Source organism: Epinephelus fuscoguttatus, linkage group LG5 (assembly GCF_011397635.1).
Source record: "Epinephelus fuscoguttatus linkage group LG5, E.fuscoguttatus.final_Chr_v1".
Lineage (NCBI taxonomy): Eukaryota > Metazoa > Chordata > Actinopteri > Perciformes > Serranidae > Epinephelus > Epinephelus fuscoguttatus.
Genome location: NC_064756.1, coordinates 12,043,707 through 12,058,755, shown reverse-complemented (window position 1 = coordinate 12,058,755; position 15,049 = coordinate 12,043,707). Strand labels below are relative to the sequence as shown.

Here is a 15,049-nt window from a genome sequence, read left to right as displayed (position 1 = left end):
ACTGTGTTATTACTTCTTGGACAGTCATTTTCAAATTCCCTCATTCAGAATCATTTAATCCTGGCACAAGGACAGATAGGCAATCCATCACCAGTCTCCTTTACCTGCTGAATCTACCACACTGTTACCCAGTTACTCTATACGACCTTGTTCTGTTTCGTACTTTGGATTGGCCGAGTCACAGAAGGGAGCCATGGAACTCTGTGGCAATTAATTGTGCTACTTATCTGTAATGTGAACAGTGGATATTACATCTCCAACAGATATTGAATTAAGGATGTCTCAGGACTTGCGAGGCCACAGCCAAATAAAAAGGAAATGAGCCCCTATTAATGACTATTGATTCTTTTATAATAAAACAGCCACTTCCTCTCTTTACTTGGCCACGGTGTTAATCTTGAATTAATACAGGCTCTAACTTTAGGGAAATGTCCTTCGGTGTGGCGCAGCAGAGCGGCCTAGCTTGGAAAGCTACATATCTCCCTGGCCAGGGAAAAATGCTTTTTGGCTGACTGGCAGATATTCTGTCCTCGCATGAGAGACACACGACCCAGGATGCTGTTCTGTCCTGGACATCCACCCTAATAATATCGTTTTCAGCTGCACAAATTGTTTTATATAGTCATATCTGGTGACATGACAAGGAGGGAAGGAGAAAATGCCTCACCATGGCAACAACAAACCATTTAATACTCTAGGCACAGGCTGATGGTTATTTTAAGAAAAGTGCACCATTATAATTTTTATTAGGGAATAAATTACTGTTATAAATTCATGTGTGATGTTTTCAACTTGCTGGCTCAGCTGTGCCAGCTAAGAATTGGTTGTTTTTTATCGTCATCATCATCATCAAACTGCTGTTTAGATAATCTACATGTCTGGCCCGAATCACATCATCGTCTAATACAAGCAGGCTGATGACTGAAACCACAAACTGTGTCGGTATGCAGTGTCCACTGCCGAGTCAGCTCCTTTAGTTGAAGCGCAGCATCAGTGGCCATCACCACTGAGCACACACAGTGGATTCAGTGGTCGACCACTGTAAGCCTTAACGAGTCGGCATGTATGCAGGTTTAGATAACATCACCATCCTTCCATTTTCTTTACCGCTTATCTTACTCAGGGTCACAGGGGGACTGGAGACTTTCCCAGAATGCACTGGGCAAGGGGCAGGGTGCTCTCCTGAGAGGTCACCGCAATACGTAAGTAACTGAATAATAGGAGCCAGAGATAACAAACTCTTAGGCATATGCAAGAGTACAGCACAACCAACATCTAGCAAGCAAACATCATGAGCTGTATGTTCAAACTAATGGGATGAAAAATGACACACAAACGATGAGGTCTTTTGATTTCTCTCCAGACTGCAACAACACGAACAGCAAGCATCACGCAGACCAGAGCACGACTTTTGGACTCAAACCAAAGCAGACGAGCCGCCAGCTCTTGGGTGCATTATCTCTCATATGGCCACTCTCAACCACTCTGACTTTAACTCACAGGTCTCCAAACTTTCTCATACCAAGCACTCCTAGCCACTGTTACTTCAGACTTTTCGGAAACGCTGCTTTATCCTCTGTTGGGGGAATTTTACTGCAGGTGATGAGACAGCAGTAAGGAGTGTGAAACCTCTTACTGGAAGTCATTTTTACACACTGTCTCACAGAGCTACACTAACTTCCAGTCAGTGGAGTCGCAGTGGAATTGAACAATCCCTCATCAAGCTTTAAACCTGGTGTGTCTGAACCTGCAGGCCCTGAGCACATCACTGTGATATAGTAGTAATAAAAGCTGTAGTTTCAGCAACAGTGGTGATAACTTAGACAAAGACGAGCAAAGCAAGCTTCATTTATGATAGGAAACAAGCACTTTTGATTAACCTTTTCAAGTTCTGTTTCAAACTAAAAAACAATTGATATAGCCAAACAAACTTGAACATTTTTCATTCCTAAAATCATATTAAAGACACTTAAAATTAGGGCAAACAGCAAGGAAGAGCGTATTCAAAATATCTCCCTTTGTGAGGTCTTTGTGGGTGCTGTATGTGCTTCATTTTGGATTTCATGCCTTTGTCAAAAAATGGTACAAAAAGCATTTTATCCATCTGCAGCAGGCCTGTTTCTGAAGAATGGGTGTCAATAGAGGCACCTAAAGGGTCAATAAATGTGGATAGCAGCTTGAAAGGGAGGGATCAGGTGAACTTTTATCCCCTTTAATATTCCCCCATGTGAGAGCTCCCCTGAGCAGAGCAGCCTAAGGTTTGGAAATGAAGGTTGACTTTGGCGTTTCCATTTTTCCCATCCGCGTAATTATAAATAGCAAAAACATATGCGCATCATAAAGTGCGAGGGTGACTTTACGCAAATAAAATAGAAAATAAATATATTCTGACATCATTGTTAATGGAGGCTGAAAATCTTTTGTCAGATGTGTTGGTGAGAAACGCGTCAAACAATAAAAATGTATTTTAAAAAAATGGCAAATAGAATAACGCCAGACATCAATGTCTACACCGTCAGTGGATTGTCAGACGAACCACGCTCTGTGCTTTTTAAATTAATTAATTATCTTTGAAAGGAATGGGAAGTGACTTACCCAGAAACAAAGAGCGAAATATTGCAGACATCACGGCTGGAAATCCCATATGACACGGAGCTGGAAACAATGCGCTCAGACTGCCTTCACATGCATTCGGCTGACCTAAGTGCGGGCACAACGACGCGGCACCATCAGCGAACACAGGAGCGAAATCAGAGATAAATAAATCTTCATTGAGCATATGAGTCCAAGGACATCATATGTTGCACACGCCCGACATATCTAAGCCTCCCGAGAAGAAGAAACGTGGCTCTTTCTCCTCATCGTCATTTTCATCGCAGGCTACTTGGCGTCAAATCAAAGTTCCCTGGCTGTCTGGCTCTGGCGTGGGACGTGTTGTCTCAGGGTCCCCTCTGTCTCCTCCTCAGCAGTCTCTCCTCCTTTCCTCCTCCGCTGCACAAAATGCCAGAGAGGAGGAGGAGGAGGAAGAGGAGGAGGAGGGCGAATAGGTGGATGATGAGGGGATGCTGAAGGATGGAGACCTCTAGAGTCTGAAGTTCTCTTACACAGCCCGAGCATCCTGCAACAAACACTAAAAGGCTTTAGAGAGGAGGTGCTCCTGTTAGGTGTTGCAGGCACGAGCCAGCTGATTTCTTTGATATGAATGGAGTTAATATTGCCTTTAATGGAGATCTTACTATGAGCAAACAATAGTCCTATAATAAAGTACTGCATGCAGGGTTTGTAGTGAAACATGGGGGACTATTTTATCTTAAATTTTGCCATATGTTTACAATATTAATACAGTGAGAGTGTTTTTAAGGTATTTTGCAATCTATCGCTATCACATTGCTTTAACATATTATACATAATTTGACATGGTTTAAGAATGGGTCTAATTTTTAGGGTTGAAATTAATCACTTTGTTAACTGACAGAAAATTAAAAATTTTTGGACCTGAATAATAATAAATCATCTATTAAGCAAGACTGAAAAAAAACTTACAGTCTCAAAATATAAAGATTTGCTGCTTTTCTTTGTCTTACATGATCCTAAAGTGACTATCTTTGGGTTTCAGAGTGTTGGTCGGACACAACAAGCAATCTGATGCCATCACACTGGGCTGAATAAATAATATTTTGTTATTTGACATTGAATAAATCAAACGATTAATTGATTAACCTTGAAGATATTCAGCAAGTAATCAATGAATTTATTATTTACAGATGTAGCATTTTGTTTGCTTGCTGGTAGCTCATTTCATATTTGCATCGTGATTAAAGTAGCTTTTCGACATTCTTTGTGTAGTTATCTAGCCTACTGAAACTACGAACAATTTTTGCCATAAAAAGAAAGGGATGAGTTTTAATTTACCATTGCTCCCCTACCCTTTAATAACCACAGTTAGTCATCAGAACCGACAACTACAATTTATTAACAAATGTTCAGAGAAGTTGTTGCATGGTATTTTAGAGGTTACTTGGCTAAAAGTAATCCTGCTTGGTGGAATACCTCCACCTGCACCTCCTGGAGAAAGGTGATTTAAGTGCCTTTGAACGTGGCATGGTCGTTGGTGCCAGACGGACTGGTCTGAGTATTTCAGAAACTGCTGATCTACTGGGATTTTCACACACAACCATCTCTAGGGTTTACAGAGGATGGTCTCAAAAAGAGAAAATATCCAGTGAGCAGCAGTTCTCTGGGTGCTGAAAATGCCTTGTTGATGCCAGAGGTCAGAGGAGAATGGCCAGACTGGTTCAAGATGACAGAGAGGCAACAGTAACTCAAATAACCACTGGTTCCAACCAAGGTCTGCAGAAGACCATCTCTGAACCAACAACACGTCCAACCTTGAAGCAGATGGGCTACAGCAGCAGAAGACCACACCAGGTGCCACTCCTGTCAGCTAACAACAGGAAACTGAGGCTACAGTTCACACAGGCTCACCAAAACTGGACAATAGAAGATTGGAAACACGTTGCCTGGTCTGATGAGTCTGGATTTCTGCTGCAACATTCAGATGGTACGGTCAGAATTTGGCGTAAACAACATGAAAGCATGGATCCATCCTGCCTTGTATCAACGGTTCAGGCTGCTGGTGGTGGTGTAATGGTGTGGGGGAGATTTTCTTGGCACACTTTGGGCCCCTTAGCACCAACTGAGCATGGTTTAAACACCACAGCCTACCTGAGTATTGTTGCTGACCGTGTCCATCCCTTTATGACCACAGTGTACCCATCTTCTGATGGCTACTTCCAGCAGGATAACGCACCATGTCACAAAGCTCAGATCATCGCAAACTGGTTTCTTGAACATGACAATGAGTTCACTGTACTCCAATGGCCTCCATAGTCACCAGATCTCAGTCCAGTAGAGCACCTTTGGGATGTGGTGCAACGGGAGATTCTCATCATGGATGTGCAGCAGACAAATCAGCAGCAACTGTGTGATGTCATCATGTCAATATGAACCAAAATCTCTAAGGAATGTTTCCAGCACCTTGTTGAATCTATGCCAGGGTCTATGCAATCCATGCAAGGTGTACCTAATTAAGTGGCTGGTGAGTGAATATATATAATTAGAATTTGGTACCACTGTCAATTTGATTTTTGATTTCAGCTTCTTCCAGTGTGTAGTAATTGTTAGCTTGCAAAGTTATGCTTTCAAAGTAGCTTCTCAACACTACTAATGTATAGTAATAAGCAGTTGCAGTTATTTATTTATTGTTATATGTTAGGGATTTAGATTGTCAGGCTAACTTGGTACAATTTTACACAGAGAACAAGAAAAACACCATATTTTAAATCCAACAGCATGACATATTTTCTCAGCTATTTATATTTTGCAGGCTGCGATGACGCATGTTTGTGATCAAAGGCATGTTAAACATCTGTTTTCAACCAGAAGGCATATTAGTGCTCGCTTACCATTTCTTATTTGTCCACCAGCCCCTCAATCTTAGGATTATTCTATCAATCTTTTTTAAAACTGCCACACAAGGTTTATCCCATCACTGGCTCTGGCTCTGGGTAGGATATTTTACAAGAGCAGCATGGTCTAAGTTAGGTAAGCAAACAGCAGAAAAAGGGGTGAGTGCTGCTGTCTGCTGATGGCTGAGACAAATTAATCCCCCCCTCTTGTATGTCTCAACAATCTACAGAAATAACAAAAGGATTTTCACTCGCCAGTGGCCCCTCTGCTCTCTCCCGCTCTCTCTTTCCCCCTCGAGTGGCCTGCTCTTCAGCACCAGCCTTCCTCCATTCCTTTCCGTTCCAATAACTAGATAGCTTGAAACAATGTCTCACATGCACAAGTAGACACACACACACACACACTTTCTGTCTCTCTGTTTTTCTCCTACTCAACACATGCACTATACAGGGAGCTGCTGATGAGACACAGAGGGTGTAACAAATACACGCATCCTAATTCCAGATGTTGCAAGAGGCAGATAAGATAAGACGCGATGATGTTGTTGCGTTTTCAGTCTCGTGCGAGCGGGTATTTTGTTCATAATAACACTTGCCTTCTTACTTTGCTTGTGTTGCTCTGTTTACCTTTGTATTTCTGGCTGAATATAAAAGGTCACAGTCTCATTGCGACTCATCTCTGTAGAAGTTGGTATTCACAGAAGTCAGTGTAGTAAAGTACAAAAGCAAAAGAACTACTCTAAACCGCTGCAGTATCAGCTGTCAAACGATGATGGATGGCGGGCTCTAACAGACATGTTCGGCCTTACAATCACCGCACCACTCTAATCTAAGTTCAGATAACAACACCGGATTGGACACACACCTGATAGCCAACATATATTACATGTATGTTTCAGTGTTCCCCTCAAAGCAGGCTTTTCTGCAGAAAGATCTGGACGCATGCAGCTGCACAATGCATCTCACAGCGCTGAGGTTATCATGATTGCTACATAAAAGATGACCTTACTTATGTGTGTAAAGAATGACACCATTACATAACATATGGGGCAGATCCACGGTTGATAGCAGTGATTCTGCGATAGGTTACTTGTCTCGCGAGCAGTGTATATTGTGCCATGGGAGGAAACCTGTCTACGTTTGGTGGCTTGGCCTTGGTGCATGATATAGCACCCCAATGCAGATGGCCTCACAGATGGTTGATATTTATACCACAGGGCCTTGAAAAGTCACGAGTGTGGAAACCGCTCTTTCTCCCTGATTAGTTTCACATCACCGACACAACAACAATCTCCGCACACCCATTCCTCACTGCGCTGAAAACACACGACCAGTTGGGAAAGTTATTTCGATCCATTAGGAGGAATGTATGATATTGTGTGGGCTGCCCCTTTGTGAGGTGACGACGATGCTGTGGCGGGACTCCCCCTCCTTTTTTTTTTCTTCCCTTTGAGCACATAAAAATGTAATCCTCCTAAGTGCAAGGTCCATGATTTTTTAAAAATCTTCCAGACCCAACACGGCTTCCATTTTAGCTGGGAGCACTCCTGACTTATGTACTTTAAGTGGATTTGCAATTTAAATTGGAGCAACAAGATGCTCCTCGGACCTCCTGGCAGAGATGGAGCGCCTCAGTGAGAGTGTTCCCATCCGCCAGAACAGCTGTATCTCCCTCATCATGGCATCACGGGGACGTGTTAGTGTTTTGTGGATGCGTGGACGACACCCTGCAAACACACACATGCGAGCACGCCGGGATGCCTCGCTTTGGCCACCTCTCTATCCTGACCTCAGGGAATGAGGGAAGTGGATAGTTAAAAGGATTCTTGAGTAACAATATGGACGTGGAAGAAAGGAAAAAAACTCTTTTGTTTAGGCCTCTCTATTTTTAGCAACCAGTGTGACGCTTCACCGTTAGTGTTTCACGGCTCGCAGATTCTTTATAATTTAATGAGGAAGAGGGCGGCCCTTGGAGATTTATGGCGAGCATCTCAAGGCAGCATTGGCCAGCCAGCTTATTGATCCAAATCTGATGTTTGTTTATGGGTCAGTAAAGCTCTTTCCCTCTGGTACGATGCAACCCCACCAGAGGAACATTCAAATTGTCAGCTCCTCCTAAAGCCAATAAAATAAATTCACTCTTCAGGTCAATGTCCATTATTTTAGTCTCTCTTGAACCGTACAGCAGATCCTGACAGCCAGTAAGAGATGTGTTAAATATCAGTGCCGTGTAGTGTTGAGGCTGCAGTCATGGATATAAAGAGCCTGCTGAGACTACTGTAAATGTTTTGTTTCACATGCACATACACCTTTTACACAGAGGCAGGTTTATTGATCTGCAGGATAAATTAAGTTCTCAGATCAACAACCATGTAAGACATTTTATCTGACTGTACTTTCTATATTTACCTGTTGTAATGTTTGATATAGAAGGAGCAAAAGCCCATTTTAGATCACCTCCTGTCATCTCCTGCTCCGCATTCCTGTGAGCGCAGCACTTGTCTCCTTGTACTGTAAAGCCCAGTGAGTTCAAAAGTGGATGTTCCTCCCCAATTTATTTATGAGCCTTTCACAGGGAACATGAGGCAGGGCAGGATAGAGTTTAAAAACATGTTATCATGCTCTAATTAAAGGCGAGGCAGACGACTGGAAGCCGGCAGCATACCCAGTTTTATTTTACATCTGTTAGTCTGCGGTGAATAGGTAAATGAATCAGCTGAATGGGAATGATTGAACGTCCGAATTCATCAACCAAAGCAAGAGTGAATGGCTGCATGAGCCAAACACACACATGATGGTGTCATTTGGAAGAATGAAATAAGGCTGATTGTTGTTTATTTTAAATCGCACGATGCTCTGTCTTTGGGGAAAGTAATGATGTTAAATTGTTGCCTGCACCGGTTCAAGATAAACAGATCAATCACGTTTGAATATAATTTCCAGCACATTGTTCGCCGCATTAGAATTTGTTTTCCTCAACACTGGCATTTTCCACACCAGCAGTTACGGGAAAACACTGTATCCTGCCCATCTCCAGCACACAAATACATTTTTAATTAGAAGAGGCTGTTTGTGCTATTTAGACATGGATTTTCATTAGTGGGAGGGCATGGATGAACACCGCACTACCACCGTCAAGGTGTCATTTGTAACCTGAGACTGCAATAATATCATAATAAATATAATAATAAAAATCTGTAACAATTATTTCATTATACTCAGCTGCTCAGCATAAAAACAACTTAATCTGTCATGTTTACAGCCTGTGTTGAAATAAAAATGCATCATTTTTAAAGCTGCTCCTGACAAATAAACCTAATTCTAGCAAACAAACTAATTTGTGCTTTATTGCCACTGATCCACAGATAACAAAAAATACAGCCGGAGCACAAATGAAAATTTCCGCCTTTGACTTCACTCCAAAAAACACCATCCCTGTTTTTTTCTGTAGCCTCGATATTCAACGAGGGCATACTTCCCTGACACAGAAGCTCATATGAATGAAAAACTGTGGCGGTTGTATAACTCTACCCCACCGACCACAGTTAACTGACTTATGTAAAATGAGAAAACAATCTTTATGCTCATTACCAGGACACTGGAGTAGCCTTTGTGGGGAGCTTAGGATACCACATTGAACCAAGCAAATTAGCTGATTAGCCTCGGATTTAAACGCAAATTGAATGCCTTCTTTGTCATTGATTGCTTTGCCTCTTCAGGTTTATTGACACAGGATGGAGAGCTCGTGAGCCCGTTTTTGTTAAACAAACACAGAAGGCGAGCTTGATTGAGTAATAAGCGGAGGTGGTTGCGGAGGAGAGCAGGTGAAGTGTTGGGGGTGTTTGTTTGAGATCCCCCTCCCCCTTTTTGCTCTGTCCAAATCCCAACCACAACTATTACTACTGCTGCCCTCTCCCTGATGAAGTGGTCTCCATCCCAGACACTGGGGAAGTGAGTGATGTGAGCCATATGGTGGTAAATCAGCGGACGCTTTGCATCATACTGTATGTCGGGTGTGGGTGTAGCTGGAGGGCATCCATCTTCCACACATGTCTATTTATCACTTGAGGAAATGACCAAGCTGCTGGTAAACACTCTAACCAAAGAGTATGTTTAGGAATTACCATCACTCTCATATTGTGTATCCACACCACTGAGGAACCATCTATTTAAGTAAGGGCATCTAAATCTAAATTTACCAGAAACTGAAGCTCAGTTTTGCACAAACACACACCACTGCTTCGTATTCTGACGGTGAAGGGCACCCAGGCAAACTGATACTGCGTGTTAAAAGGTGAAGGTTTCTTTTGTGATGTCAAGGGACTTATGAACAAACCTGTTCCATTAGTGTGTTAAATGACTGAAGGATGCTTCTCTATCCCCTTACGCACTCCCGGCCAGCGGAGCCTGCAAGGTCAAATGTGTGATTGCATTTTTGAAAGGATTATTTTGGAACATGAGATTCTTCGCTTAGCGAGAGCCAAAAGGACTTTGTTTCAATTTATAGTCATGAAGTGATCTGATAAGGAGAGCGGCTTAATGTTCTTTAAAGAAACTAACTGTAGAGGCAGGAATAATTAGGCCCTGGTGAAGGTATTTAAATCATTTACAGTAGTAAAAATCAGAAATATATGTATAATAAAAAAGTATCCCTACACAATGAATGACTGCGCTATAAAAATATTACTTGTGGCTAAAATCTTTTACATTTGCAAGAGACGACATGACTGCTTGCATGGGAAAGAAGTTGCCAGTGGTGATGAATTTTGGCCACAGCAGCGGTGAAAAAGCTTTAACAACAGACTATATGCTAGCTGTCTGGCACCAACATGTTTTTGCAATGGATTTTAAGTAGCTCTTTCGGAGGTGCAGTTACTTAATTGTGCCACCAGGTGGAGTATCCACCTAGATGAGTGCTAGCTGTAGTAGGGCTGCAGGGGTAGATAGAGAATGGTCTGCTGAACAAACACAACTAGCATCTCCTGTCTCTGCTTTTCCTGTGTAAAACAGGACACGTTTAGGCAACACAAGGCGTGAGGCCTGTGACACAGACACAGTTAGCAACTACCTGGTGAACATAGTGGAGCAGTTAGCTGCTACAGAGCCAGAGATTTCCCTCAGGAGATGGTGGAGGCCAGAACAGAGCAAAAAGAAGAGTGAATGTTTGACTTAAGTTCATTAGTAACTAAGACATGTAGGAGACATTGATGAAATTATTTTGCGTGTAAGAAAGCTGTTTTTGAAATTAATTAGGTACGGATCACTAAAGGAAAGGATTGACTTGTTGGAAATGTTGTACCATATTCACATTATTGTTCCATATTTGCATTTAAAACTTTGACAGGTAGGCCAACAAGAAGTAGTCTGACCTACAGGATGTGAACTGTGCCTAAGAGCCTGCCACTGGTTGCCTATTTTAGACATACTTATTCTACCCCCTCTGCTCCCTGAGATTTACTATTTTTAAACTTCCTATGGCCCAACACATTCTCACTCCGACCTCATCACATATCAACGTTTGGTCATGGATTTTACACATCCAGATACGATGTGCAAGGCGCCCTGGGTGTGTCAGTTGTTGACGTTCTGGGACACCGTGTCAAGTTCTGCCTGTTACATGCATTGTCTTCTTTCAAAATACACTTGCGTTTTCACAGGAAATTTAGTGTTTACCTGTAGTCTCTTTCAAAATAAAAGCACTAGGTCAGTACAACAATGCAAATTGACATATTTTTTCCTCCATCAACTAACACGTGGTTAGGTTTACGCAACAAAAGCACATGGTTAGGTTTAGGAAAAAGGAACAGGGTTTGCCTTTAGAATCTTACGGAATGCGAGCACCAGGTTGAAAGTCGGTGTTTGTAGGACCCACCCCGCCTGCCTTACTTGGACTTTCACAGGCATAACTTTTGTTCTCGTCCCACTGATTATCCTCCCTGATGCCACTGAATGGCGTTAAACTATAACGCCGACTGGCCGCATATCACGCTGATGTTAAAAGGTGGCTTTTTTCATCAGTGTCTGACGCCGCAAGTCACTGCCCAAGCATCGGATTTTGACTACTTTGGAGTGAGGCCGGGCTCTATGGCAACATAAAAACTAGTGTTGCAAAGCCAGATCTCCATACTTTGTTTAAGCGTTGTGTGTGAAACAACCAAAACAACTGAGCTTGACAACCAACACGCTTAAACATCTTTTAATATTTTTTTATGTAACATTTTCTCCATGTGTAAATGTTGCACCAAGACAAATCTGTCCTCAACACTATTTTGAAAAGGTACTGTTGGTGCATCTTGGGCTTAACGCTGTTTCGGATGATTGTGATTAGTTTAAAGAAATACAGTCAACCAAGAGTGTTTTTTCCTTCAGTATTTATGATGGGTTCAGCCAGACTTTTAGGGCTGGCACAGCGCTAAACAAAGTGTGGAGATAGGTCTGGCGGTGCGAGACTAATCGAGAAGTTACCGGCTCACCTTGGATTTTGTGCTGTAGCAACTACATCGTGCTATGTGGGTCTGATTTTGTGCTTTTGGCTACTTATTTCTACAATATAAGGATAAGGGAACTCTTGTCTGATAAGGACATGGTGAAACCCAGTCTTGTTAAAAAATGAAATAAAGTAGGGACACATAGAGCCGAGGGATAAAATGAGCTGTGCAATTTTTCTTTCTCTTTCTTTTTTTTAACTAGTCACACACACACACAAAAATGATGTAGGATTATGTTGCGTATGCTTTGGGGGCTGCCTGAATAACCCCAGAATTGGAGAAAAAATCATTTTCTGGAGGAAAAAAAACCCGATATTGGTCACAGACAATTCTATGCCCCGAGCTGGGGACTATTCTAAAGCCCAGGCAATTTTCCAGAGCAACTATGGGCTGAGGCGTGACTGATGCAGTGACCAGTGAAGCAAGATCATTTCTTTGACAAGCCCTACCAAAGAAAGAATGACAAGAAATGAAAAGTTCAGCACAAAGCAATGATACCCTTATTGGCCAACGTGGACCATGTGACACACTCACACACACATCTGACTGCTCAGGGATTTCTTTTGATACAGATGATCATGAGGCTCCACCGTGCCTCACTGAGCCTGGGTTACTCTGATGAAATATCAGTGATGCTCCATAAATATCTTTCCTTCTCAGGGGTTAAAGGAGAAACACATTCCTCTCTGCGGTGACACTGCCTCAGCACAGTGATCAAACAATCAGAAGAATTGGCTTTTAGAGAAATATCAAAGGTTGCCAGCAGACTAAAACCAGACCTCAATACACACACACACACACACACACACACACACACACACACACATGACCCCCTCTGTCTGAGCTCTGATATGTGTGCTGTTTGGGCTACTTAGCATTCTCAGTAGGAAGCTGCTAATCATGCTGCGGGAATTTTAGGACCATCTGCAGGCGACCAGGATTTACACACAAATCAATCAATAGAAACGATCCGTCTATAAGGCGTGCAAACTGGTGATTGGCTCTGTATGATTTCTTGACTTCAGCTCTCAGAAGTAACAGTTGATTTAACACACACACGTGCACATACAAAGTAAGATGTTTGTTGAAGGGAATGACATGTAAAGGCTGAGATGTACGGTAAAGACGAGTTTTATTTTCCACCCTCATTCACGATGCTGTCGGAGAACACTTTGAATGATTAACACTGCTCACCAACTCATATCAAATCGTTTTTTGTTGATGGATGGGCTGTTACGGCAACAAATTATCAAAAACAGAGCAGCCGACTACACGGATAAAAAGTTCATTTCTGGTTATCACTGTTTCCATTTATCACCTCTCTGGCTGCAAACACAAGTCTCCATCTCTGTCCTCACCTTTCAGGCTGGGTACAGGTTTCATTCATCACCAGAGTTAGAAAAAAAAGATATCTCTTCAGATCACTCCTTCTTCTTTGTGGTGAAAGCACAACTGTTAGCACCAACATCCTGCTTTTTTTTGTGCCAGCCCAGCCATTTGGAGTAAATCACATAACTTTGGTTTAAGGCCTCAAAGGTGCGACTCTGATGTCTATCTTGATTCTCTGCCTCCTTCCTCACAGACAAGTTTATTCATGGTCTTCCTCATTTGTCCTGATAGAATCTCGCCATGTGCACACCCAGCTGCAGCTTGGATGGGACAAGTCATGATGAGAGTAGTTCCATGTAAGACTAACATTAGCTAGAACGAAAGAGGCACGAGTAACCTCTCGTCTCCTGGGAAGGCTCGCCTGCATGCGAGGTGGAAAGCTCAGCCCCGCATGTGTGGTTTCCAATAACACAGGTAATGAATATGATAATGAAGGTTTGGTCGGCCTCATGTGTCAATCATGTTTGAATCAGGTAAAGTGGCACGTACTATGGAAAGTATCACGCTTGAGTTGATGCAAATGCTCCAGAGACATGGACAGAAGAAACACAATCAAGTGCAGCTACAAGTCCCAGAGTCCTCTGGGATGCCTTGCAGCTAACTCTAAATAGAGATTGCTTCAACCTCTTGCTACAGAAATAGCGTGCTATTTCCATTTATTCAAATGCACAAACCACAGTAGAATTGGTTGGATTGCATGTTTTTTTTTTCTTGAGAAATTCCTCACAGCAATTTAAAGAGGCTTATTCCAAAATTAGATGTATCTTATTATCATGATTAATTTTATTTTATTATTGTTGTTAACATTATTTCATTGGTAAAACGCAATATGTAAAACTATTCTGACAAATAAAATGAATGAGCCAGTAAGTAATGGAGAGAGTTGCAGAGTAGCTGAGGAGTGTAGGTTAATATGCTACCACAAGCAAAGCTTTAACACTGTTGCAGTAATGGACTACACCATAATAACGATTACTTTTTCCAGTTTAATTCTGCCGCTGAGTATTTAGCAGGGGAAGGTAGACCGATACCAAAATATCAATACTACAGATACTATGTTTTTGTTTTGAAGATCAATTCTAGCCAGGGGCGTAAATATAGACAGTGCAGGCAGTGCAGTTGCACAGGGGCCTGTGGGGTGCAGGGGCCACCTGGAAGTATGCCCGTGTTCAAAGGAGAACATGTTAAATCAAAAATAGTGTGTTTTTCTATATATGACCTCAAAAAGGCAAATCCATCTGTATCATGGTTTTCTGCTTTTGCAAAATAGTATCATACTGCAACAAAAGTATAAGCTTATCCTACATCAACTATAAAAAAACCACTATAATTTAACTATAAAAACTATCAGTTAAACTAATAATTTCCTGTTTATGTTGGTTTTGTCCAATATCAAGTTTGTGTTTAATGATGTAACGACAGAATGTGATTTACAGCAGCTAGTTTAGGTGCAAAATATCTCAAGGCTGACAAACTGGGCACATATTTCAGTTGATATAACATAAATGCAGCAGTAAGAAACACAGTTGGTAAAATATATATACGTCTAAAACTCTGTGTGTGTTTGTGCTTCATAACCAGTGACCAGGGCGCACTACAGCCTGTCATAATAGCCTGGACTGGGGTCCATCACCATTACCTTACGCCACTGATTCTAGCATCAGTAGGATTGATATCAACAAAAGGGATCAGTTCTCTCTTCCA

The 15,049-nt window shown here is 42.0% G+C and overlaps 1 protein-coding gene across 1 annotated transcript in view; it reads right to left on the bottom strand.

The window, feature by feature from the left end:
* The window catches only part of clmpb (CXADR like membrane protein b), a 74,329-nt gene extending 71,302 nt beyond the window's left edge, over positions 1 to 3,027 (bottom strand). Inside the window, exon 1 of the mRNA XM_049575613.1 lies at positions 2,596 to 3,027. Within this exon, the coding sequence (XP_049431570.1) occupies positions 2,596 to 2,779 (184 nt within the window). The 5' untranslated portion in view covers positions 2,780 to 3,027. The remainder of the gene's footprint in view (positions 1 to 2,595) is intronic.
* Positions 3,028 to 15,049: the final 12,022 nt, after the last annotated feature.